Below are 24,762 nucleotides of genomic sequence, written 5' to 3'. Positions count from 1 at the left end.
ACATAACGCTTGGACTAATACGTTCGATATTTGCGAAGTACCTACACCGCAACACACGCGGGTCTTACAAGCTATAAAGCATGATGGTAGAAGTTCCACAAGCGTTGTTTTTTGTTTTTTATTTTCTATTATTTTTTTATAAAAATTAATTTTTAACATACAATATTACATAAAATATTAAGGAGTTATAGCAAAGATGCTTATAATAAATATTTTAAAAATTTTCATATTAAAGCTTGGATTCTCTGATGGAGACCTAAGTTCAATCTTCACTTTTGTCACTTTAATGGATTAGGCAATGATAGATAGAGCCTAGCGGCCCTAGCCTCCCTACAGAGGTGCCTAACTCTATCCTGAGCCCACCCGGGTTTTCGTCCCCCTATGTGTTACGCCAAAGAATTCTGCTCTTGTAGTAGCACAACTGTCAAATGGTAGCTGGCGGTGTGGTTTCCTAGAAGAACACCCAAGCCAAACTCTAAAGCCAACGTGGGCCCAGTTAAGACAACATAATTCGGCCAGAGTGGGGCAACAAGGCTCTCCAATTTAGGGAGTGCGATAGCCTAATACAAAAAAGTCGTCGTTCCAACAAAAAAATTACTTAATAAGTAGCTTAAACGATGCAACCGCAAGCAAATATTAGCAATGCACAAAAATCCTCTTGGCATTCTTCCAAATAATGCTCTACAAAAATGCATTTTTACCAAGTAAATCACACAAGCTGTCCTAATGCATAACTGTCAACAAATTTTCATGACACTCAAAAACATATATGGGGGGTTCATTATCATAAAATCGGAAAAGGGATGGTATACATAAGCAAACCAAAAGTATAAAACCCCAACCAAAATTTTTAAAGAAAACAACTACAACAATTATACACCACACCACCATCCCTATAAGCCCAGAAAAAAAATGTAGTAATCCATCCACAAAGAGAAGATTAGGCATAAAAAATGACCTTTTTCCCCAATGATATAACTCTATGATACATAGACCAAATTCAACTCAAGTGGCCTCAACGCTTCTTGAACGATCTCTTGAACCGTACGATTTCGTCTACAAACTTCCGAAAGCTCTTCAATTGGATTTGTCAGACCTTTGATATCTACACCCGACGCTGCATCCGATAACGCCTGCAAAAATCTTGATTTTTCCATGTCTGTTGCCGCAGTAACAGGAATCAAAGACACGCCTTCCTTAGCCCACTCTAGAGCTTTAACCCCATACGCTCGTGATTGTGCCAGCAGGGCATACGCCACCTATTGCAGCAACACATTTAAATAAAGAATACACACTTGAGAGAGAAAAAAAAAAAAAAGATGTCAAAATGTCTTACGGTTTCTAATCTTGAACTTGGAAGAGCCCCGGTTGCGGCAGCGATTAATATCCTAGTAAGGCTCGCACCTCGAGGCACAATAACACTATCCCTTATTGAAATAAATTGTTGTCCTTGGCTCGATTTTCCCAAATCGAATATGTCGGACAAGAAACTTAGTATAGAATTTGATGCCTCCCTGCATATGTCAAATAATATTTTGTTGTAACATATTTTCCCAAACCATATATACTATAAACATGTTATTTTGTCCCATCAATCAACTTTGGCCTCTCAACTTTGGCATTAACCAACTTTAGTCCCTCAACTTCAATAATGAAATGTTTAATACCTCAACTTAAATAATGACATGTTTAGCCCCTCAACTTTAATAATGACATGTCTAGTTCCTCAACTTTGGTAATGACGTGTAACTATTCACGTAAAACAACTTTAGCCCCTAAACTTTAATAATAAACAACTTCAGCCTCTCAACTTTAATAATGACATGTTTAGCCCCTCAACTTTAATAATGACATGTTTAGCCCCTCAACTTTAAGAATGACATGTTTAGCCCCTCAACTTTAATAATGACATGTTTAGCCCCTCAACTTTGGTAATGACATGGGTTTCACGTATAGCAACTTTAGCCCCTAAACTTTAATAATAAACAACTTCAGCCCCTCAACTTTAATAATGACATGTTTAGCCTCTTAACTAACACAACTTTAGCCCCTTAATTTCAATAATAAACAACTTTAGACTCTCAACTTTAATAATGACATATTTAGCCCCTAAACTTTAATAACATGTTTAGCCCATTAACTAAAACATCAAACAACTTTAACTCTCGTGAATTGCTTATTTTTATCCACGTTTCGAACCCGCTGCGGAGCGCAGGTGGTAGCCCACTAGATATTATTAAACTGTTAATAAAAAATATATTTAAATCAATTAAACATAAACATATTAAACAACCTGTGCTGCACTGTGATGCCAATCATGGAGCACTCCACCAATGACGGGAATACAGGAGATGGGAATAGCAAATGTGGGCAATACCGAATGCATCTTGACGCCAGCAAAAAACAATCGTCTGCTATATCTGGCCGGGAAGTGAAGTCCTAAAGATAATAATATAAATAATTTAATATTTAATATTTTATATATTTGCTAACATTTGTTTATCTTTATGAGATGAAAATATGAAATCAGACCTGGATTTTTGTAAGCAAACATGCGGTATTGCTAAATAGAGATTCGATCAACACTTTTAAGTAGTCAGCACAAGAAGGATCAGATCCAAATATCTGCAAGCATAATATCCAATAATTACCTTTCTATATTAGATTAAAGATGAATAACTTTTGAGGTGAATAATACCTTTATAACTTCACTAGAGAGATATAAGAAACACGGTTGATGGTGTTGTTTATACAACCCTTGTATCTCTTCAAGCATTGCTCCAATTGTAACTCCCATAAACCTTTTAGATGTTCTCACCTTCATAACACCATTTATTTAATTGCACAAGTTATTACCAAGAAATAAGTAAACCTAAAAAAAACATATAGCTTTAACTCACGGCATGTTTACACGCCCGACATAATGATTCCATTGTCCGCATGTCCCAAGCACGACTGCATATTCATCATTCACAAATTCGTATTTTAGATTAGAACATGCCACGATTCAAAATATGGTGATAATACTTACATATCAAAGATGGCTTTGAAAAGTGGCCAAAGTCTTTGAATTGCATCCGCAACGGCTTCCGGATTATCTACATATCTGCAAATGATTCGTTAATTTTAAAGAACTATAGCTCCTGTATAAACCTAAACCAGTGACTGGAGCAAAGTAATTTTTTTGGTACCTAAATATATTTGCAAGTCGGTCGATATGAACTGTGATTTCACGTGCTGGTTTTTGACCCAATACCAGAGGCCCCTGATTAATCACTTCCTGCTCGAAGACACATGAGTAAGTACAGCAAAAGCATGGCTATTGTTTTCTTTCGGTTCATTTATTTCTAAGTTAGTCGAACCTGTAAAGGTGCAACAACGGGTATGCAAAGTGCCTCGAGGGCTTTCTTAGCCTGGTCAGGAGGAAGCTCGGTGATAACTATACTGCAACGAAAAAATTATGAGAACTTTATTTAATTAATGATTAATATTCTGCAAGATTGTAGTGGTACCTTAAGGCTTCGACCAGATGCAACGAATCTTGAGCTGCTACTTTAAACGAACCTTCCCCAGTCATTGCCGTTTGATATATTTGAAAAAGCCCGTCTAAAGATCCTCGGAGTTTTTTCCCACAGTCTAAAGTAAAACACGAATCTTTTGTTATCAACCATTTGGACAGATACAGCGTATTACAAGCGTCACATAATCCGTACATAAGAGTTATATTATTGGATATATGCATTACTCAATAGTAGGGGTGCAAACGAGCTGAGCAGCTCGAGGAAAAGCTCGAAACGAGCTGAGCCTTATCGAGCTTGAGCCTAGAATAAAGCTCGTTTATTTATCGAGCTCGAGCCTTGCATGTGAAGCTCGTCAGGCTCGTCGAGCCTTAGTGTAATATTAGTTTTTATTAATGCTTGATAACATTTACCCCTTAATTAAAGTGGTCTCGTAAGCGAGCCGAGCCGAGCTTATTTAAGCTTGTTTACGAGGCGAGCCTAAACCTAAAAATAAGCTTGTATTGTAAATGATCCCGAGCCTGAGCTTCACTTATCGAGCTCACGAGCCTAAACGAGTCTATTACTATTTTATTATTTTTATTTAATATATTAATTAATAGATAACAAACGAGCCGAGCTCGAGCTTGAGAAACTACCAACGAGCCGAGCTCGAGCTCTTTTAAGTTGATCGAGCTCAAAGCCTGGTCGAGCCTCAAGCTCGGGCTCGGCTCGTTTGCACCCCTATTCAACAGTAAATTACGGGACACTTATCATGACCTAATAATATAAGTAATATATAATAAACAAAGATAACTAACATCTGTAGAATACTAATAAGAATTATCTTATGAAATATACCATCGCAGATGTGCCGGAAAGCCAAGGCCGCAGCTGCTGCAGAATCCTCGGACATACTCATACCACGAACAAGAATATCGATAACCGAAGGCAAAAACGACAGTCCAGTTGGTGCAGCATCAAGCCATTTAGAATAAGCTCCAACAGTCAAGCAAACTGGAAAATAAAAGAAAAATGATAATAATCATAGCCCTGTTAAAGTGTTAACTAGATAGCTTGAATAATACGATAAAGTGATAAACAACATATGTAACCTGTCTGAAGTAGTAATGATTGATGAGGAAGTTTAGGTAGCACCGACATAATCTGTCGAGATTAACCAAAATAGTAAAGACAAATAATTAAAAATTAAAAGGATCAAAGTCAACATAAGTCAAAGAAGGAATCACGTTGTAGGTTTGACTCTACCTGGGGCATAACTTCTGACTCGGTGATAGGAACAAGATCCGAAATGGCCCTGATGCAATATAGTTGAGCCTCTGATGGTCGCCAATCCATCATATCAGCATTTTGGGGCCCACTTAGAGCCTCAACAAGCTTCATGTATAGAATTTTGAGTGTTGTTTCACCTCCTAGAACCAATGCAGCATCAATTAAAACATCCGCAACAGCTACAAATCAAATACTATGATGTCAGTAAATATAAATAAAATACTTTACGGATGTTAATCAGAAAATAAAGTGCATCTTGAATATGAAAGCAAATGGATACCATATCTTGTCTGTTTGAAATCCTTTTGGTCCTCTTTTGAAAGTTCCGAGTAATCTTGAGGATGCTGAACTCTGCAACTAACCTGTAAGAAACAAAATACAATCTCATTATAAAATATGTCTTTCTCATTAACTATATATTTCATTTTTGGGAATTGTCGCAAAAATAGCAAGATTTTTTTAACTAACTCACCAGTGATACAAGTGTTTCATATGACGAACGGAAAACCTGCACCCGTCTATTTCTCTCGGCTTCAATTAATGATTCATTGCCATGTGATGCATATGATTCTCTGCAAAATAATAATAATATTATATTTGTACTAAATATTTGGTTTTATAAAAAAAGTGAGAACATGAAAAACAGACACACCTTTCTATCAAGCAAATTTGAAGATTGTGCCAGAAATTAAATGTCATGGAAGCAATATCGTATTCTGGATGTGCAGCAACCTCAAGCAACGCATGAACAATCATCATCGATTCGTCTGAACCTGTATATAATATCGATGTTAAAATTAATACCAAGAGTCCAAATGAGTAAATGATTAAGTAGCGTACCGGTTGCAATCAGTTCGACGTAGGAATCGCCCATATCAGCAAATAACCGAGCAATCGCCTTAACATCTTCCTCATCCTAAACCAAAATATTTAAAAGATTAAAAAAAAGAAGAAGAATAAAATCATTTAATGTGTATCTTATGAAAAAAAAACGAAGTACCTTTGAAGAATCTCTAAGTTGTGGCTTCAGACTCATAACTTGAGGCACAATAACTTGAATTAACGGCATCTGAACAGCAAACCCATCCGAATTTCTTGCTGACGTGTAATGTATTAATTCAGAAATGACTGCAAATAAGCAACACCGAATAATATAACATTAAAAACAAGTGAATAATCAATCAATAAACATATGTAAAATAAACTGATTTCAGTAAAAAGAAAATATATATGTATTTTGTTATATTGTTCTATGTTACCATTCACAGCTGCCTCTGAAAGCACATCAGAAGTTAAGCTAGAGAGAGCTGTTAGCACCAATGCGTGCGTAGCAAGAACAGATGCAGGGATCCTGTAAGCAAAAAAATAGAAAACAAAAAACTTAACAAATAATAACAATAATGCTAGTTGTGCTTATCTAAAACATTTAGTCAGCAGCACGAAAACGTACCTATGTCTTAGCCGAAGCCAAGATGCAAAAGCCTCAAGAGCCTGAATGCCAAATCATGGTTAGAATGTCACATAACTAAAACAAATAATGAGAAAAAATAAGTCAAAAGAATGCAAAAAAGGCGTGCTTTGTGTCCATTATCCATAGTTATAGTTATCAAACTAATCAACGAAAAAATAAATGCCCACCGAGGCGTAAGCCCAAGGCGGAATTGAAAAATAAATATAAAAATTATGTATCCTGTAAAATATAAAATACAGAACTTTCCTAATGTAAATAGACTTGTGAGAATAGTTTTGGGTTGAATATGATAAAAGTTTAATGTTTAAGGGTGTTCATGTAAGTTTTTGTAAATTAAATAAATAAAGGTGTAGTTATTTTCTTCAGTAACCCTAATAAGTTACATCACTCTTTTATCGCCGTCATCAACTCCTCTGTTCTACTTCTACCCTAATTTTCTTGGTAATCCATCGCTATAAGGTATATCTCCATCTCTGTTCTACCCTATTTTTTCTTGATTGCGTATAGCTACAAGCATTGTACGTCTTTATCCAGCCCAAAAAACCCTAATATATCCCGCCTAAAAACCGTACGCCTCTGATTTACCGTTCCGCCTCGAAATGAAACGTCCGCCTCGTACCACTGAGGCGTACGTATAATAACTGGCACCGAGGCGCCGCCTCATGTACGATTTATCACCGTTCTGCCTCGAGACACGCCTCAAAACGAGCGTTTTTTTAAACTATGGTACTGGGTACCAAAAAAAAATATCAGTACCAAACCGTACCGATCGAATTTCGGTACCCATTTTTGGCGTTTTTCAAGATAGGCACTTTCGGTTAAGTACCGAACTACCGGTACGGTATAGTATTTTACCCACTTTTTACCTTTAAATACCGTACTGAGCACTTTCGGCACCGGTACCGGTACCCATTTTGGTGATTTTCATTTTTCAGGATCGGTACTTTCGGTGTTGGTACGGTGCCGAGCTCATCCCTAGTTCCCTACTAATTGGTTACGACTTACGTGTCGAGTCAAGTCACTGGAGAACGTTAAAAATGTTACCCTTAATATTCAAAACACTTGTTTGCTACTTTGCTTCAATATCACCATAACTCTCTCTATGTGTAATGACTCTTAAATTCAAGTCACAAGTCAAAGGTTAGGATTTCGAGTCGACAGCTATGTATAAAACTACTGCAAGCTTAAGAGTGACATTAATTATAATGAGTTTGATCAAATAACTCAAACTTAGGACTTTCTAATGACTTGTTATTATTTGTTCTAACATGTACATATACATCATTTATTTCTATTGAAATAAAACAATAACTTATGAGAATATCAAAGGGAACAAATCAAGTATCCAATCCTATAAATGACCAGCTTCTTTCTTAAATCTTAATAATGCATGAGTACAAAATAAGACGAAATCTTACTTGTTCTTTTAGTTCTGGAATATTTAAGCATGCAGTCAATATACCAAGAGCAACATCCATCGTAGAAACAAGTTCATCTTCGAATTTCCGGCGTCTATCAGGACGCGCGGCTATCTTGTAATTAAAAACTTCCTGATATTAAATATATTACAAATACATTAAAAATTCATAATAGAATCTATGGCATCAACTCGGGTACAATATCTAGATAAACATACGTACCTCCGGTAAGACTCTGAGCAGCTCTAAGAAACTCGGAACAATATCGGGATGTGAATTCATTTCATCTCGAAGCCAATTCATTATGCCACCGTCTCCCCAATCGTCAGCGGGAACTTGAACAGCCAAAGCAGCAACAGCAAGACTAATCTATATAACAACACACCTTACAGTTGCGAGTCAGCACACAGTGAGTGTGTGTTTATGTGATAAGAAGTTGTGGACGTTACCTGTGTCCTAACTTTAGGTGGGCCCTTGTGAAATGTTTTCAATAGGTTCTGCAGTTTAAAGTTGAAACACCAATTATCAAACCAGACATTCAATACAACTATACAAGGGTAAAAATGTTTACTCACGTTTAACGAATCGCGTAGTGGACGAAATGCTTCAGAAGGCAATTCTTCAAAATCTCGTTGCACCTATTTTCATAAACAACATGAGAAACATATATGGATAAATGAAAATATATATATTTACCATGAAAGTTAGCAGTGAAAACTTAAAACATGAAGTTTGAAGATAGTATAGAAAAATACCTTACGTGATTAAAAGGACAGTAAAGATGAATGAATTACCTTACTTCTGAGAGTTTGTGAGCAAAAAATTAGAGTCTCTACGTTGCTACTTGCATCATGAAGCAGATTATCAGAAACCTACACAAATTGAGTAAACATCAGCTTATTCCGTTTAATCGTGTAATTGTCACATAAGAGTCACATATCTGCAGAATAAACACTTAGACACTGTTATATGTTTTGATAATTTAACCGACTGAACCAACCATCTGTAAATCTTATTATGCTTACGATAATTCAACTGATAACTAAATTGTACCAACAAGACTACAGAGTTTCATGTCCCGTCCTACTAAACTAAGTCATCAAGTGCAAAAAGAAACGACACTTAACCAAAACTAGACCAGTAAAGCTTATTAACAGGTGAAACTTAAAGCTTCTAGCTTTAGTCATGGCAGGGCAACCCTAGTTAAAAATCATTAATACCAAAGTAATTAACACCAACGATTGCAACTTCTGGTATCCCTCTACCTATCCTATGTTATTTGTCTACTTTCAGATTTTGAATCCCTAATTAATCAAGAATCTTAAACACTCAACAACTAAATCAATACAGTTGTAGCATCATAAAGCAGATTAACTAAACCTAAGTGATTAGGTACAAAAGAATGAAACATCAAATTAATTAATAATGAAGAAACCAGATTGGAGTGAGTACCTGCCAAGCATCGATGGTGCGTTGGAACTTTTGAAGCCATTGATCGGCTTGAGATCGAACGGCGTCGTCTGGATGATGATAAAGAGCGTTCAAGGCTTCTTTAACAATGTTCTCGTGCGACATGAATCCCCCCCAAATCGGAAAACAGGGTTTTGTGATAATCAGGAGATGAGATGGGTATGAATTGCAATGTGTAATTTATATGTGTGTTGGCCCCCGTGTGGTTTCGAGGGTTCTTGCAGTTGGAAGAAATAATAATTATCAGCCGTCTCGTAGATCTGGACTGTGTGTTTGTGTGTGTGTTTGCGTCTTTGACAATCGGTCAATCGTCAAATTCAAATTTTCGTGCGGGTCGGGTTGAGTTATCTTTTATTTATCAAGATTTTATAAGGGTAGTAAAAAATACACAATCGAATAAATTATACTTTATGTATTACCTAATTTACAAAACTTGTCTTAGAAAACAATTACATTTTAAATTCTTGTTTATGAAAGTACTAGGTTATAACCCCGTGTATTACACGGGTTGAATAAATGAATTTTATATATCAAAAAATAAAACATTATCTTTTTAAAAGCCTCCTTTATTGCACGAGTTGAAGAAATATAATTTTATATATTAAATAATAAAATAAGTTATATCTATAAGTACCATATGTATTGTACGGGTTGAATAAATGTAATATTATATACCAAATAATAAAAAAAATTATATCTTTAAAACCATTGTATTACACGGGTTGAATAAATGTAATATTGTTTACCAAATAATAAAAAAAGGTATATTTTTAAAAACACCCGTGTATTACATGGGTTGAATAAATATGATTTTATATACCAAATAATAAAAGATTATATTTTAAAAAACTAACGGATTTTTTTATATTTAAAGTAGGATAAGACTGAATATTAATTTGAACTAACGGATTTTTTTATATTTTAAGTAGGATAAGATTGAATATTAATCTTTATTTATTTTTAGTTAATATAAGATTGAAAAATCATATGATTGAATAGGTGGGAGGTTGTATGATGATAAATCGGTTAACCGTACTGAATGATAAAGATGACTTTTCAGAGTCAACGTAAATACAATAAGGTAGAAGACGAATAATCGATTAAGCGATAAGAAAGCATAGAATTTTATTAATAAGTTTGACTTTCGGGAGTCAAAGCGAAAACAATAAAGCATATAATATTTATTTTAATACACTTGATTAGCGATAAGTATCATAAGAATAATTAATTTTGATGATATTGGAAAAGGTAAATTTAACATATGCACTAATACTAAATTTGTTGTTTTCTCAGTAGCCTTCCCAAGTTCATAACAAAACATGTTAAAAAATAAAATATGTCGGGTCGGTTCTTATACTTAGTACCCGATTACATAAAAACCCTGAAGACCTAATATTTAGGGTAGTGAATCGGTAATTGATTTTATGTTTGATCGGTTCTCGGACCGGGTCAGGTCAAGTAATAGTCAGGTAGGGTCGGGTTTTGTCTTTTGCTCACCCCTAAATGAAATAAGGGCGGTCCCTGAATACCAATACAAATCCGACATAAACAAATTCACACACATACTTCCTCCTCCAGAATATTTAAAGAAAAATTAATAATAATCATATCACATGAAAATTAATAATAATCATGTCACATGAAGTTTTAAAGACGAAACACATGGTGATTACTATTGGATATTTATTTAATAAAATCGCATTAATTAATCGAATTTAACATAAATATTTGTGGTGTTAGATGGATTTTTTTTAATTATTTGAAAGTTAATATCAACTTTAGAATTCGTATGAATTCTTATTAGATTTGATTGAATATTATTGATAATAAAAATTTGTATTAGATTAGATTTTAGATTTGATTAAATATTATTAATAATAAAAATTTGTATTAATTTAGATTAAATATTATTATTATTAGTATTATTAATAATTTTAATCAATTAAATGAGAGAATGACAAGTGTCTCAAAACAGGTTTCTTTTATTATATAGTATAGATTTCATTTGTGGATAAATTCTTTATTGAATAAACAAGACAGGAGAGATAAATAAATAACTAGATAACTATAACCAATACAAAAGATATTCCTAATCTATTCCAAATACTAATAGATAAATACAAAATACAAATAATATTATATTATAATATACATATTCGTATATTATAATATATGCGGTTAACACACCCCCTCAGTCTAAGCAAGAAAGGACTGGATGCACAGGCTGGATTTGAAACGTTGAAATAATTGGCGAGGCAGTCCTTTAGTAAAAATATCAGCATACTGAAAACCAGCCGGAACATGAAGGACCCAGACATAACCGACTTTAACTTTCTCGCGCACAAAATGAATGTTGAGTTCCACATGCTTGGTACGTTGATGCTTTATGGGGTTTTCTGATAAATAAACAGTAGAGATGTTGTCGCAATATACAATAGTCGCCTGAAGAGTAGGAACATGAAGTTCAGTGAGAAGATTGCGTAACCAATTAGTTTCCACTACAACATTTGCAACACCCCGGTATTCAGCTTCGGCACTGGAGCGTGAAATAATAGGTTGTCGTATGGAAGACCAAGAAACTAGATTGTCCCCCAAAAAAAACACAATAACCTGAGGTGGACCTTCTAGAATTCGGGCACCCCCCCCCCCCCACAATCAGCATCTAAATAAGCTGTTAATTTCACTAAATTGGAGGGATGAATGTAACAACCCTTAAATAAGCCCCACAACAATCTGTAATTATAAAAACGCACGTACGATCAAAATCTGCTTGAAAAATAAAAAATAAAAGGGTTAGAGGGCTGTCACGGGGCGTGATAGCCTCCCCTAGGCTATCGCGGGTGGCGAAACCCTCCAGAACCGCCTTGGACACTTGTCTGACACGTTGCATCCACGTGTCAAAGCTACTAGATGACTCGGGCCACCTAAGCCCTAGCTAGGAGGCTTTGGCGGGGTGTGATAGCCTCCCCCTAGGCTATCGCGGGTGGCGAAACTCTCTAGAATCAACTAGAAATTGAGCATTCGTGCTCCAGTTCAAACTCGTTCAATTTCTTTCTCTCTCAAGACATTCTGCTCAGTATTATACCCACATAATACTCAGAGTACCACACCTTATCAGGGTAATAACTCTAATTACTGGTACGGTACTTCATTCGATCGATTGAAACCGATCTAACGGATGTTTAAGTGCTGCCGATATACGGCTATACTTTGTCATTCGTTGTGGGTTTTGATCTCGTGATTATCGTTACAGTTGAATTGAGGTAATACACTAATACGTGTGCATTGTGTATTTAATTAGGTATACAAACATTAAACCAGTAGGCCAGTACCAACACCTTAAATCTGCAATGTGAGTCATTCTATTTTATTAAATACTTTCAAAACCTTAATTGTTTTCAATTATACTTACAGTGATTAAGTTTTTGTATTCTGATATTACTGTCGGTATGTGGGGTTTTGTATACATTACTTATCTATTGTTACGTTATTATTGGACGACGAGTTAGTCAATAGTAATATGTCCACGAGCACATGAGTTAGTCTCAGTCGTAATACTGATTTGAGTAATTTTTAGATATAAACAAATGTAAAAACTCTTAATGCTGTAAATTATAACAAATGTGTTTTTACAACTGAATGAACTCACCAGTATTTTTGGTTGACCAAATGTTTTTAAAACGCGTTTCAGGTGATTTACTGTGAAATGTAGAAAAGTGTCGTGAAGCACTTCAGCTTAAATAAGTGGCTATGTAAATCTGAAATAAACGTGTTTTTGTAATTAAGGATTTATCCCCGTGAAAATCCTTTATGTAAACACGGATTTTACCCCACAGTTTATGAAATGAAAATCTCGGTGTTTGAAACTCCGATATTTTTCCTAACACCTGTTCCTGATAAATTTTCCGCTGCGATAATTTAATAAACATCGGCACCACTCGTGTCTGCATCACGGCTCCCGCCCGGGGTAGGGTCGGGGCTCATGACAGAAGGTGGTATTAGAGCCATTGATTTAAGCTAATTAAGTATTATGAAAATACTTAAATTTAGTAGTCAAGAAACTAATAAAATGCTTCTGTGAAATCTGTGATACCAATCAAATATTATATATTCGATTCTCGGAGTTCGTGTTTTCATTGTTTTTACTAACAATATGAGCGGTAGAGACCTAGCAGATGCATTCCAAAATATATCTGATAATCCGACAAATATGGAGACAGCTGAAAGTCAATCCGGATTTCACAGAAGCATTCCAGAATTTGATGAATAATCCTAATCCATACTACCCACAATACGAACCAGCACCTGCAGCGTTTCCACCAATGAACCCAGAGAACGTAGTAGAACTTCGCCATTACAACGAAGAATTCATAGATGCAGGAAGCAGGATCCGAAACGTGGGCGAAAATCTCATCTGGAAATACGACAAGAGAGAGTTCAACTTTTGAAGAAGAAAACTAACTTTATATTAAATGTTTGTATAATATATTTATGTATTCTGTGAAAAAAAACCTATATATGTATATATATATAACTATATCTGTGGTAGTGTAAAATATATGAAGCATATTATAAGAAACATATGTGTCGCAATGAACGACGTTTTTGATAATATGCTCTGACCAGTGTGTATTTGTGTTTACAATATTTTGCTTATTTGCTAATTATTTTGTGATATTAATCCGTGAATATGTTTGCAATTCAGATGTCAAACGAAGTTAACCAATCGGTCCAGAATAATCAAGAAAACCCCTTGGACAAGGATGTTATAGAAAACATAATTGCCCAGGGAATACCCAATGTTATCCCGTTAATTATATAAGCTGTTAAAAACCTTGTAGAACACACCAAAGCGTGAGTAGCAAGCGTACTCATAATGACTGCTTTAGCCACAGTGTAAACGGAGGCAATGATGATATGATCAAAGCCCCATTTCCTAAAAAGATGAAGGCAATGACTTCCGGATGCACCTATAAAGAATTTCTAGCCTGTAAGCCAACTGAGTTCGCATGCAGTGAAGGAGCTACAGCTGCTCTGCGATGGCTAGAAAAGACGGAAACTGTCCATAAAATCAGCAAATGTGATGATCAAGACAAGGTGATATATACTTCCAATCTCTTTAAGGAAGAAGCCTACTATTCTTCAGGCAAAATGAAGCGACATAGCGTATGCCATGAGCTTGAGAGAATTTAAGGACATGGCAGAAAGGAAATTTTGTCCCCCTTATGAAAAGGAACAAACGGCAAATAAGTTCCTAAATCATAGAATGGTCGATGTGAATTGTCATGAGTATACGACCAAATTCTTCGAATACGCAAGAATGGTACCAACTCTGGCCTTGCAAGAATCTGTACTAATTTCTCGCTATATTTGGGGATTATTTAGTGAGATCTGTGACATAGTCAAGGCTGCTAGACCTCAGACTATTGAGGAAACAATCAAATTGGCAAATACTCCGAGCGACAGACTAATTCGTACAAGAGAAGAAAACAAGAAGAAAGAGTTAGCTCGGAAAATTACCCAAGGTTTTCGCTCGGGTAATACCTACAAGAAACGAGTCAGGCAGTCTTCTGCACCGCCTTTCTGCAAATTCTGCAAAAAGAAGCATTCTGGAAGGTGTAATAGATACTGCAATTTCTGCAAAACACCTGGACACAAAGAAAACGAATGTAGAAGGAAAACTACAATTTGTTTCGATTGCGGAGAAGCAGGTCACATTAAACCAGATTGCCCTAAACTGATGAAGGCAACCGAAAATAAGGTAAAAGCAACATACGGAGCCAACAAGAAGAACGCACGAGCCTTTACACTTACAACGCAAGAGGCAACTATGATTTCCGACGTAATCGCCGGTACGTTTCTTATTCATAACGTCTACGCTAAAGTATTATTTGACTCTGGTGCAAACCAAAGTTTTATAAATACTGCATTTTGTCGAGCGCTTAATCAACCATTAACTAAGCTTAGTCAAGCTTGTATGGTAAAAACGACCGAAGGAAACTCCACCGACACACGTGACGTACTTCAAGATGAGAGGATAAAACTATTAGGACATAAGTTCACGACAAACCTTCTACATATGAAACTAGCAGGATTTGATGTAGTATTAGGAATGGATTGGTTAGTAGCTAACCATGCTCGAATCCTTTGTGATCAAAATTTTGTCGAGATTCGTACGCCAACAGAAGAGATGATCCTGATAAAAGTAAACAAGCCGGACAAGCCAACAAAATTCATCTCAGTGATGAAAGTTGCAAGCTATGCACGTAAGCAAGGAATAGTGTATATGATCTCAGTGATTATTAACACTAGAGGCAAGGAACTGAAGGAAATTCCGATAGTATCAGAATACCCCGATGTTTTCCAGAAGATCTACCTGGACTATCACCGGACAGAGAAGTAGACCTTAGAATTCATCTAATACCTAGAATTACACCAATTGCTAAAGCACCTTACCGTTTAGCACCAACGAAGATGCTAGAGTTAAAGAAGCAATTAGATGAATTATTAGAAAAAAGATTCATACAACCAAATTCATCCCCTTGGGGAGCACCTGTGTTGTTTGTCAAAAAGAAGAATGGATCGATGCGTATGTGTATCGATTTTAGGGAATTGAAAAAGGTTACAATCAAGAATCGATACCCATTACCTAGGATTGATGATTTATTTAATCAACTTCAAGGAGCTCGATATTCTCTAAGATCGATTTACGCTTTGGATATTATCAACTGAAAGTACAGGAAGAGGACATTCCTAAGACTGCTTTCAGAACTAGGTATGGCCATTAGGAGTTTACAGCATGCCCTTCGGTTTAACAAATGCTCCCACGGCATTTATGGACATGATGAAAGGATATGTAAACCGTATCTGAAAAAAATTTGTAATTGTCTTTATAGACGATATACTTATTTATTCCAAAAGCAAGGAAGAACATAGTAAGCACTTGTATGCACTTTTAACACTGTTAAGAAAAGAGAAGTTTTATGCTAAATTTTCTAAGTTTGAATTATGGTTACAAGAAGTGCAATTCTTAGGACATATGATTAATCATGAAGGAATTCAGATAGATCCCTCAAAGATAGAGGCAATTACTAATTGGAAAGTCCCCAAGTCATCTACAAAAGTCAGAAGTTTCCTAGGATTAGATGGATACTATCGACGCTTTATCCAAGACTTCTCAAAGATAGCAGTTCCGTTAACTAAGTTAACATGTAAGTCGGTTAAGTTTGAATGTGGACCCAAGCATGAAGAATCCTTTACGACCTTGAAGCAAAGGTTAACAAATGCACCAATACTTGCATTACCAGAGGGAATTGAAGATTTTGTAGTCTTCTTTGATGCTTCTAGATTAGGATTAGGATGCGTTTTGATGCAACGCGAGAGGGTAATTGCGTATGCATCTAGACAACTGAAGAAGCACGAGCAGAATTATACAACTCATGATTTAGAGTTAGGAGCAATAATTTTTGCCCACTAATAGACTTCTCCTATAACAATAGTTATCACACAAGCATTAATGTTGCCCCATTTGAAGTATTTTATGGACGAAAGTGCCGAACTCCAGTATGTTGGGCAGAAATAGGAGAAAGTCAATTATCAGGTCCCGAGATTGTGCAACAAACCACTGATAAGGTAACTCAAATTAAGGAAAGATTGAAAACAACACGAGATCGACAAAAGAGCTATGCTGATCATCGACGTAAGCCATTGGAATTTCAAGTTGGAGACAACGTGCTATTGAAAGTTTCTCATTGGAAAGGAGTAGTCCGATTCGGTAAGAAAGAAAAGTTAAGCCCAATATATGTTGGACCTTTTAAAGTTATCCAACGAATAGGGCCAGTCGCTTATCAACTACAACTACCAGAAGAAATGGCAGGCGTACATGATGTATTTCATGTATGTAACCTTAAGAAATGTTTAGCTGATAAATCAATGGTGGTACCTCTTCAAGATATAGAGGTAAATGAGAAGTTGAAGTTTGTTGAGAAACCTCTACAAATTGAAGATGGATAGATTAAGAATGTTAAACACAAGAGGTTAGCCCTATTCAAAGTGAAATGGGATTCGAAAAGAGGACCAGAATACACATGGAAGCTAGAATCAGAAATGAAAAGAAAATATCCTTACCTATTCCAGTGAATCTCGAGGACGAGATTTAAAACAAGGTGAGGATGATGTAACAACCCTTAAATAATCCCCACAACAATCCGTAATCATAAAATAACGCACGTACGGTCAAAATCTGCTTGAAAAATCAAAAATAAAAGGGTTAGAGGGCTATCACGGGGTGCGATAGCCTCCCCTAGGCTATCGCGGGTGGCGAAACCCTCCAGAACCGACTTGGACACTTGTCTGACACGTGGCATCCACGTGTCAAAGCTAATAGATGACTCGGGCCACCTAAGCCCTAGCTAGGGGGCTTTTGCGGGGCGCGATAGCCCCCCTAGGCTATCACAGGTGGCGAAACTCTCCAAAATCAGCTATAAATTTAGAATTTGTGCTGCAGTTCAAACTCCTTCAATTTCTTTCTCTCTCAAGACATTCTGCCCAGTATTATACCCACATAATACTCGTAGTATCACGCCTTTGTCATTATCAGGGTAATAACTCTAATTACTGGTACGGTACTTTATCCGATCGATTGAAACAGATCCAACGGATCTTTAAGTGCTGCCGGTATACGGCTATACTTTGTCATTCGTTGTGGGTTTTGATCTCATGATTATCGTTAAAGTTGAATTGAGTTAATACACTAATATGTGTGCATTGTGTATTTAATTAGGTATACAAACATTAAACCCGTAAGCCAGTACTAACACCTTAAATCTGCAATGTAAGTCATTCTATTTTATTAAATGCTTTCAAAACCCTAACTGATTTCAGTTATACTTACAGTTATTAAGTTTTTGTATTCTGAATTTACTGCTGGTATATGGGGTTTTGTATACATTACTTATATGTTGTTACGTTACTATTGGACGACAAGTTAGTCAATAGTAATATGACCACGAGCACAAGGGTTGGCCTCACTTGCAATACTGATTTGAGTAATTCTTAGATATAAACAAATGTAAAAACTCTTAATGCTGTAAACTATAACAAATGTGTTTTCACAACTGAATGAACTCACCAGTATTTTTCGCTGTCCAAATGTTTTTAAAACGCGTTTCAGGTGATTTACTGTGAAGTGAAGAAAAATGTCGTGAAGCACTTCAGCTTAAATAAGTGGCTATGTAAACCTGAAATAAACGTGTTTTTGTAATTAAGGGTTTATCCTCGTGAAAATCCTTTATATAAATACGGGTTTTACCCCACAGTTTATGAATGAAAATCTCGGTGTTTGAAACTCTGATATTTTTCCTGACACCCGGTCCTGATAAGTTTTCCGCTGCGATAATTTAATAAACACCGGTACCACTCGTGTCTGCATCACGGCTCCCGCCCGGGGTAGGGTCGGGGGTCGTGACAACAAATATATAAACCATGATCATGTGTACCTTGGAGATATTGTAGTATTCGCTTCAACTAATGAAAATGAGGCTCACGATGATCATGCATAAAAAGACATACATGTTGTCCGCATAAGTGATGTCTGGCTGAGTGATAATAAGATACTGAAGAGCACCTGCAAGACTGCGATATAGGGAACCTTCCTGAACAGGAGGGCAAGCATCAGTACTCAGTTTCGAGTTGGTATCAATAGGTGTTGCACATGACTTGTAGTCAGTCATATTTGCTCTGGCAATAATATCAGCAACATAAGATTCCTGAGTCAGGAATAACCCACCAGCCTTTTGAGAAACAGTGATACCGAAAAACTAATGAAGCGACCCAAGATCACTCATAGCAAATTCAGTAGATAAGGAAGTAATAATTTGCTTTAAATGATAGTCATCCGAAGCTGTAAGAATAATATCATCCACATAAAGAAGCAAATAAGATAATTTAGTACCGGACTTGTAGACAAATAACGAAGTATCCCTTAGGGCACTTTTGAAACCACACATGGTAATAAATGTGGCAAAACGTCGGTACTGTTTAAGTCCATACAATGATCTACGCAAGCGACAGACATTGATAGGTTTACTAGGGTCCTTAAAACTCGGTGGTTGGTGCATATAAACAGTTTCATGAAGGTCACCGTGCAGAAATGCATTCTTCACGTCAAGCTGGTTAGTAGGCCAACCACGCGAAACCGCGAGACTGAGAACTGTACGAATTGTAGCAGGTTTGACCACGGGGCTAAAAGTTTCATCACAATCAACTCCCACCTGTTGAGACTTCCCATTAACCACCAAACGGGCTTTGTAGCATTATAAAGAACCATCTGCATGAAACTTATGACGAAATAACCACATACAACGTATTATATGAGCATCAAGTGGTCTAGTCACTAACTCCCAAGTTTGATTATCCATTAAAGCTTTAAATTCGTCATTCATGGTTGCGTGCCTATTCGGATCCGATAGGGCTTTTAAGGGAGAAGTAGGTAAGGGAGATATAGGAGGGGAGGTTGATGTGTAAAGGTTAAGGTTAGAGCAGGACGCTCTAGAGCGAGTCACCATAGGATGCGAGGACCATGGTCTCATAGGAGGTGTTGGAGTTGGGTTCGGGTTATGTGGCCTAGGTCTTCGCTGGTAGACCTGGGAAAAAGGACGAGATACCGATTGTGAAGGACAACTTAAAGATCGGGTTGGTGCAGTTTGGGCTGGAATGGATTGGTTCGTGATAGGTTGGGCTGGTGAGGTCGATGTGTAACTAGAGAGGGGGTTGGTTGGGAATGTAGGGAACAAGTTATGGCGAAATAGTGGGGAGATGTTTGTTTCTAGAAAGTCATGAGTCGGAGGCGGTGTAATTGTAGGATTAGAAAAGGGAAAAACCGACTCGTCAAAGGTGACATGTCTGGAAAGAATGATCTTGCCTGTAGCGAGGTTAAGACACATGTAGCCATGAAAGTTGGCAGGGTATCCTAGAAAAAACACAAAGAGAAAAGCTCAAGTTTGTGTTGTCTAGTAGTAGATAAGTTTGGATAGCAAACACATCAAAAGACGTCTAGGTGTTCATAATCGGGATAACGACCATATAAATATGCCATTGGTGTAAAGAAACGACGGGTAGGAGAGGGAAAAATGTTGTGTAAGTAGGAGGCTGTATAAAGGGCCTCAACCCAAAAATTGGAAGATAACGAGGCATGAGTTAGAAGACAAAAATGATTTCGTTTAAGCGGCGTATCATGCGTTCCGATTTCCCATTATGTTGGAAAGTGCGTGGGCACGAAAAACGGGATTGGAGTCCATGTTTGCGGGCAAAGTTTTTAAAATTCATATTGTCAATCTCACCCCCTAAGTTGCATTGGAATGACTTAATGGTTAAATAAAATTGTGTTTTGATATATGTGTGAAATTGAGTGAATTTTTCAAAGGTTTCAGATTTGTGTTTTAAGGGAAAAACCCATGTATAGTTGGTAAAATCATCGAGTAACACTATATTATACTTATAACCCAATTTACAAACAGTTGGTGATGTCCAAATATCACAATGCACAATGCACAATGTCAAATGGCAGTAAAGTAACAGAACTAGACTTAGAAAACGGTAATCGTTTATGTATCGCTAACTAACACGAATGACAAAGCAAAGTAGTAGATTGTTTGTGACAAGAAACCAAATTACTAGATTTTAAAAAGTTCATAATATAAGCTCCTGGGTGGCCGAGACGATCGTGCCAAAAATCTTGAGGACTAGAAGCAAAGAAAGCTGAGGCGGAGGCATTGCTGGTGAGTGGATAAAGTGGACTGGAACTATTGTGTCGGCTCAGGATCTTCCCAGTCTGGTATTCTTTCACAGAAAAACCAAAGGGTTCAAATTCGACAGAAACATTGTTATCTTTAGTAAATTGTTTTACTGAAATAAGATTTTTAATAATGTTAGGGGAACAAAGAATGTTTTGAGTTGTAAAGGTTTTGCGGATTGGGTAAGGGTGGTGTGACCGGATCTGTGGATGGGCACGTGATTACCATTACCAACAAACATAAATATAATAGGACAATTAGCATTAGGAGTAGTAATCATACCAGATTCACCCGTAACATGAGCTGAAGCCCCGGTATCCATATGCCAATTCTGAATGGATTTTCAGCACCCTCAACAGTCAAGACCTGAAAAGCATCCTCCAGTTGTGCGGGGTCTAGTGGGTTCAATTCGGTGAGATGGGATTGATTGGTGTTTGGCTGAGTTTGTTCAGGTGTTGTTGGCCCATTATTTGGCTGAGGTTGTTGTAGTGGTCCGTAGGGCCAAGGAGAAGCCCAAACCGGTTGGGTTGGGTAAGGGAAAGGTGGCATAAACCAAGGTGTCGTAGGCTGGTTGTGCTGATTTGGCCACCACATGGGCTGCTTATGATTGTTCTGATAATTCTGAAAAGACCGATTATGGTTCTGAGAAGAACCACCACGATTGGAACCACCCCCGCGTCCACCTCCACGACCACCACCACGGTTTTGAGGTTGGCGGCGGTTGTTGTTGTTTGCAGAGGGCGGAGGGGTTCTTGTGTGGCTGCCATAACAACAGGGGCAATAAGAGATTCACGGGCTTTAAGGCATTGTGCATCAGAATTAAGCATGTGTTGGGTTTTTCACATGTTTATCAAAGTAATTTTATCCAAATAAAATAAAAACGTATCGGAAATGTTATTTAAAACATGTTACTTTACAAGATATAAAACTCATTTATATGCAAAACCCAAAACCCGGATCCATATACGAACATGCATACTATCAAACACAACCATAGGGTGTTTTAGAATACTACCTTCTTGGAGTAAAAGATATGAAGAGGATGATGCTTCTTGAATGGAAATCTTCAAGTGTAGAAGACCTCAAGCTTGTATACCCCAAGCCTTCCAGCAAACACCTTGATTTTGCTAGGATTTGTACACTTGAATCAAACTTGAAAAACTCTTGGACAACCACACTATGTTGGCCGATTTTTAGAGAGCAAATTATCAAGTCTTCTCCTTGAATTTTGTCATGCAGTTGTTTTTAAAAGTATGAGAGATGTTGCCTCCATTTACATCTTAATCAAGAGTCTTCTAAACATGACAAATGCATGTAATATGATTGGACCAAAATGGTCTTGGGAAGACCCCATAGGGGGAGGCCCATATGTGGGTTTTATAAAAAAAAATCAAATTTCTTTTAACAATTTAAGTCTTGTTTCTTTTATAACTTTTATAAAATATAACATCATATGTTTACAAGACTTTATGCAACCTTTTAAAATATTATTTAACCCATTAAATAACAAAATAAAATATTCTCTCAAAATAAGTTATCCATATAATTTATTAGTTTCTCAAGTGTAATTATTTAGAAAACCAATTTCTAAATTTTCTAAGTGTTAATATTTATTTGTTTGATCATATCACAAATAAATGTTATAAGTGTTTGTCTAGCTTGTTATTAGGTATGATCCGACTTGGATCATAACGTAGTAGCCACATCAATTTAATATGTGTCTTGAGCATACAGAGTCCAACAACATGTGGCACACATCCCCCCATGATGGTAGTTATTGGTTGATGATGGAAGCGGTGGTGTTGAACTCTGCGGGAAGACCACGAACAAGTTGCAAGACAAGGCGTTCAGTGGTTACTTGATGTTCGATGTCAGTTAGCTGGCTCGCTATTTCCTTCAATCGCTAGCAATAGGCTTCAAGGGATTGCATGGATTTTAATGTCAGGTTGATGAATTCATGCTCCAGGGCAGCAGCCCTAGGGCCTTTGTTGTTGTGAAAAAATTGCTTTGAGCCATAGCCAAGCTTCCAGAGTAGTTGATTTAGGTTTGAGCAAACGGACTAGCAGGTCATTAGATAGGGTCCTGTAGATCCACTGAAGAACAATATCGTCTATTTCCATCCAAGAATCATAAGTAGGGTCAGTTTTTGCTGGAGAAAGAGTGTCGTCAATATGGTTCATAACTTTATACCCACGAGCATTTTGCTGGAAAAATTTAACCCATGAAGAGTATGATACCTTGGTACCATCGAGGACTCGCACCTTATTCTGAATGTTGGTGACTGTATAAACAGGGTGAAGGGTGTTGGATTGTGCAGCAGCATCACTAGGTTCTGGCTTATCACCCATGGTAAGTTTCTGGAACAAAAAAATAAAGAAGAAAAGGAAAAACAAGGGTGTTAGTTGCAAAAATAGGGGACACACAGGCTACAAACACGTGGTTTGCTTGTGCAGGAAGAAAGAAAATTGGTATAGAGCTAGGGTGGTATTTGATTTTTGGATGAATTCTTTATTGAATAAACAACGTATATTGTAACACCCGAAATTTCATATATTATATATAAAAGTTAGAGTAAATTGCCATTTTAGTCCCTGAGTTTTGTCCAAATTTGTCATTTTAGTCCAAATAGTTTTTTTTTGCCTCTAGGTCCCTGACTTTTCCCTTTTGTTGCCATTTTGATCACATACACTAACTCCATCCAAAAACTCCATCTTTAACCAGGGGTATTTTGGGGATTTTCATTTTAAATGTTTTCAATTGCCATTTTGATCCAATTCCAAAAAGTTCCAAAAAATTCTAAAAAATAATAAAAATTCTAAAAAATCATAAAAATTCTAAAAAAATACAAAAAATTCGTTTCGGCGCGAACCGTTTCGAACCCGAACCGTTTCGACGCGAACCGTTTCGACCCGTACCGTTTCGACCCGAACCGTTTCGAGCTGAGCCGTTTCGACGCGAACCATTTCGACCCGTACCGTTTCGACCCGAACCGTTTCGAGCTGAACCGTTTCGACCCGTACCGTTTCGAGCTGAACCGTTTCGACGCGAACCGTTTCGAACTGAACCGTTTCGAGCTGAACCGTTTCGAACCGAACCGTTTCTAGCTGAACCGTTTCAAACCGAACCGTTTTGAGCTGAACCGTTTCGACGCGAACCGTTTCGACCCGTATCGTTTCGACCCGTACCGTTTCGAGCTGAACCGTTTCGACCCGTACCGTTTCGAGGCACGGTTCGCGTCGAAACGATTCCGCTCGAAACGGTTCGGGTCGAAACGGTACGGGTCGAAACGGTTCAGCTCGAAACGGTTCGGCTCGAAACGGTTCAGCTAGAAACGGTTCGGCTCGAAATGGTTCACCTCGAAACAGTTCAGCTCGAAACGGTTCGGGTCGAAACGGTACGGGTCGAAACGGTTCGCGTCGAAACGGTTCAGCTCGAAACGGTTCGGGTCGAAACGGTACGGGTCGAAACGGTTCGCGTCGAAACGGTTCAGCTCGAAACGGTTCGAAACAGTTCGCGCCAAAACGGATTTTTTGGATTTTTTTAGAATTTTTTAGAATTTTTATGATTTTTTAGAATTTCTTGGAATTTTTTTGATTTTTTGGAATTTTTTTGATTTTTTGGAATTTAATCAAAATGGCAATTGAAAACATTTAACATGAAAATTCCCAAAATACCTCTGGTTAAAGATGGAGTTTTTGGATGGAGTTAGTGTATGTGATCAAAATGACAACAAAAGGGAAAAGTCAGGGACGCAGAGGCAAAAAAAAAAAAAAACTATTTGAACTAAAATGGCAAGTTTGGACAAAACTCGGGGACTAAAA

The 24,762-nt window shown here is 37.0% G+C and overlaps 2 protein-coding genes across 2 annotated transcripts; both read right to left on the bottom strand.

Moving 5' to 3' along the window:
• Window positions 1-751: 751 nt before the first annotated feature.
• Window positions 752-9,485, bottom strand: LOC110879752 (transportin MOS14). Its single transcript, XM_022128273.2, has 26 exons — window positions 9,132-9,485; window positions 8,474-8,551; window positions 8,255-8,317; window positions 8,129-8,176; window positions 7,902-8,048; window positions 7,680-7,811; window positions 6,241-6,281; window positions 6,050-6,141; window positions 5,791-5,918; window positions 5,631-5,706; window positions 5,443-5,563; window positions 5,263-5,362; window positions 5,071-5,152; window positions 4,767-4,969; window positions 4,613-4,664; window positions 4,359-4,514; window positions 3,513-3,636; window positions 3,363-3,444; window positions 3,192-3,280; window positions 3,032-3,106; window positions 2,901-2,955; window positions 2,699-2,818; window positions 2,533-2,625; window positions 2,294-2,439; window positions 1,337-1,514; window positions 752-1,259 (listed from the first exon to the last, which is right to left on the bottom strand). The coding sequence occupies exons 1-26, from the start codon at window positions 9,252-9,254 to the stop codon at window positions 981-983; spliced, it is 2,883 nt and encodes a 960-aa protein (XP_021983965.1). The 5' UTR covers window positions 9,255-9,485; the 3' UTR covers window positions 752-980.
• Window positions 9,486-22,917: 13,432 nt separating this feature from the next.
• On the bottom strand, window positions 22,918-23,289 carry LOC110876827. Its single transcript, XM_022124987.1, has one exon. The coding sequence runs from the start codon at window positions 23,287-23,289 to the stop codon at window positions 22,918-22,920; it is 372 nt and encodes a 123-aa protein (XP_021980679.1).
• Between the last annotated feature and the right edge of the window lie 1,473 nt (window positions 23,290-24,762).

Source organism: Helianthus annuus, chromosome 9, assembly GCF_002127325.2.
Source record: "Helianthus annuus cultivar XRQ/B chromosome 9, HanXRQr2.0-SUNRISE, whole genome shotgun sequence".
Taxonomy (NCBI): Eukaryota; Viridiplantae; Streptophyta; class Magnoliopsida; order Asterales; family Asteraceae; genus Helianthus; species Helianthus annuus.
The sequence above is the reverse complement of the archived record's forward strand: the minus strand, read 5'-3'. Positions and strand labels throughout refer to the sequence as shown.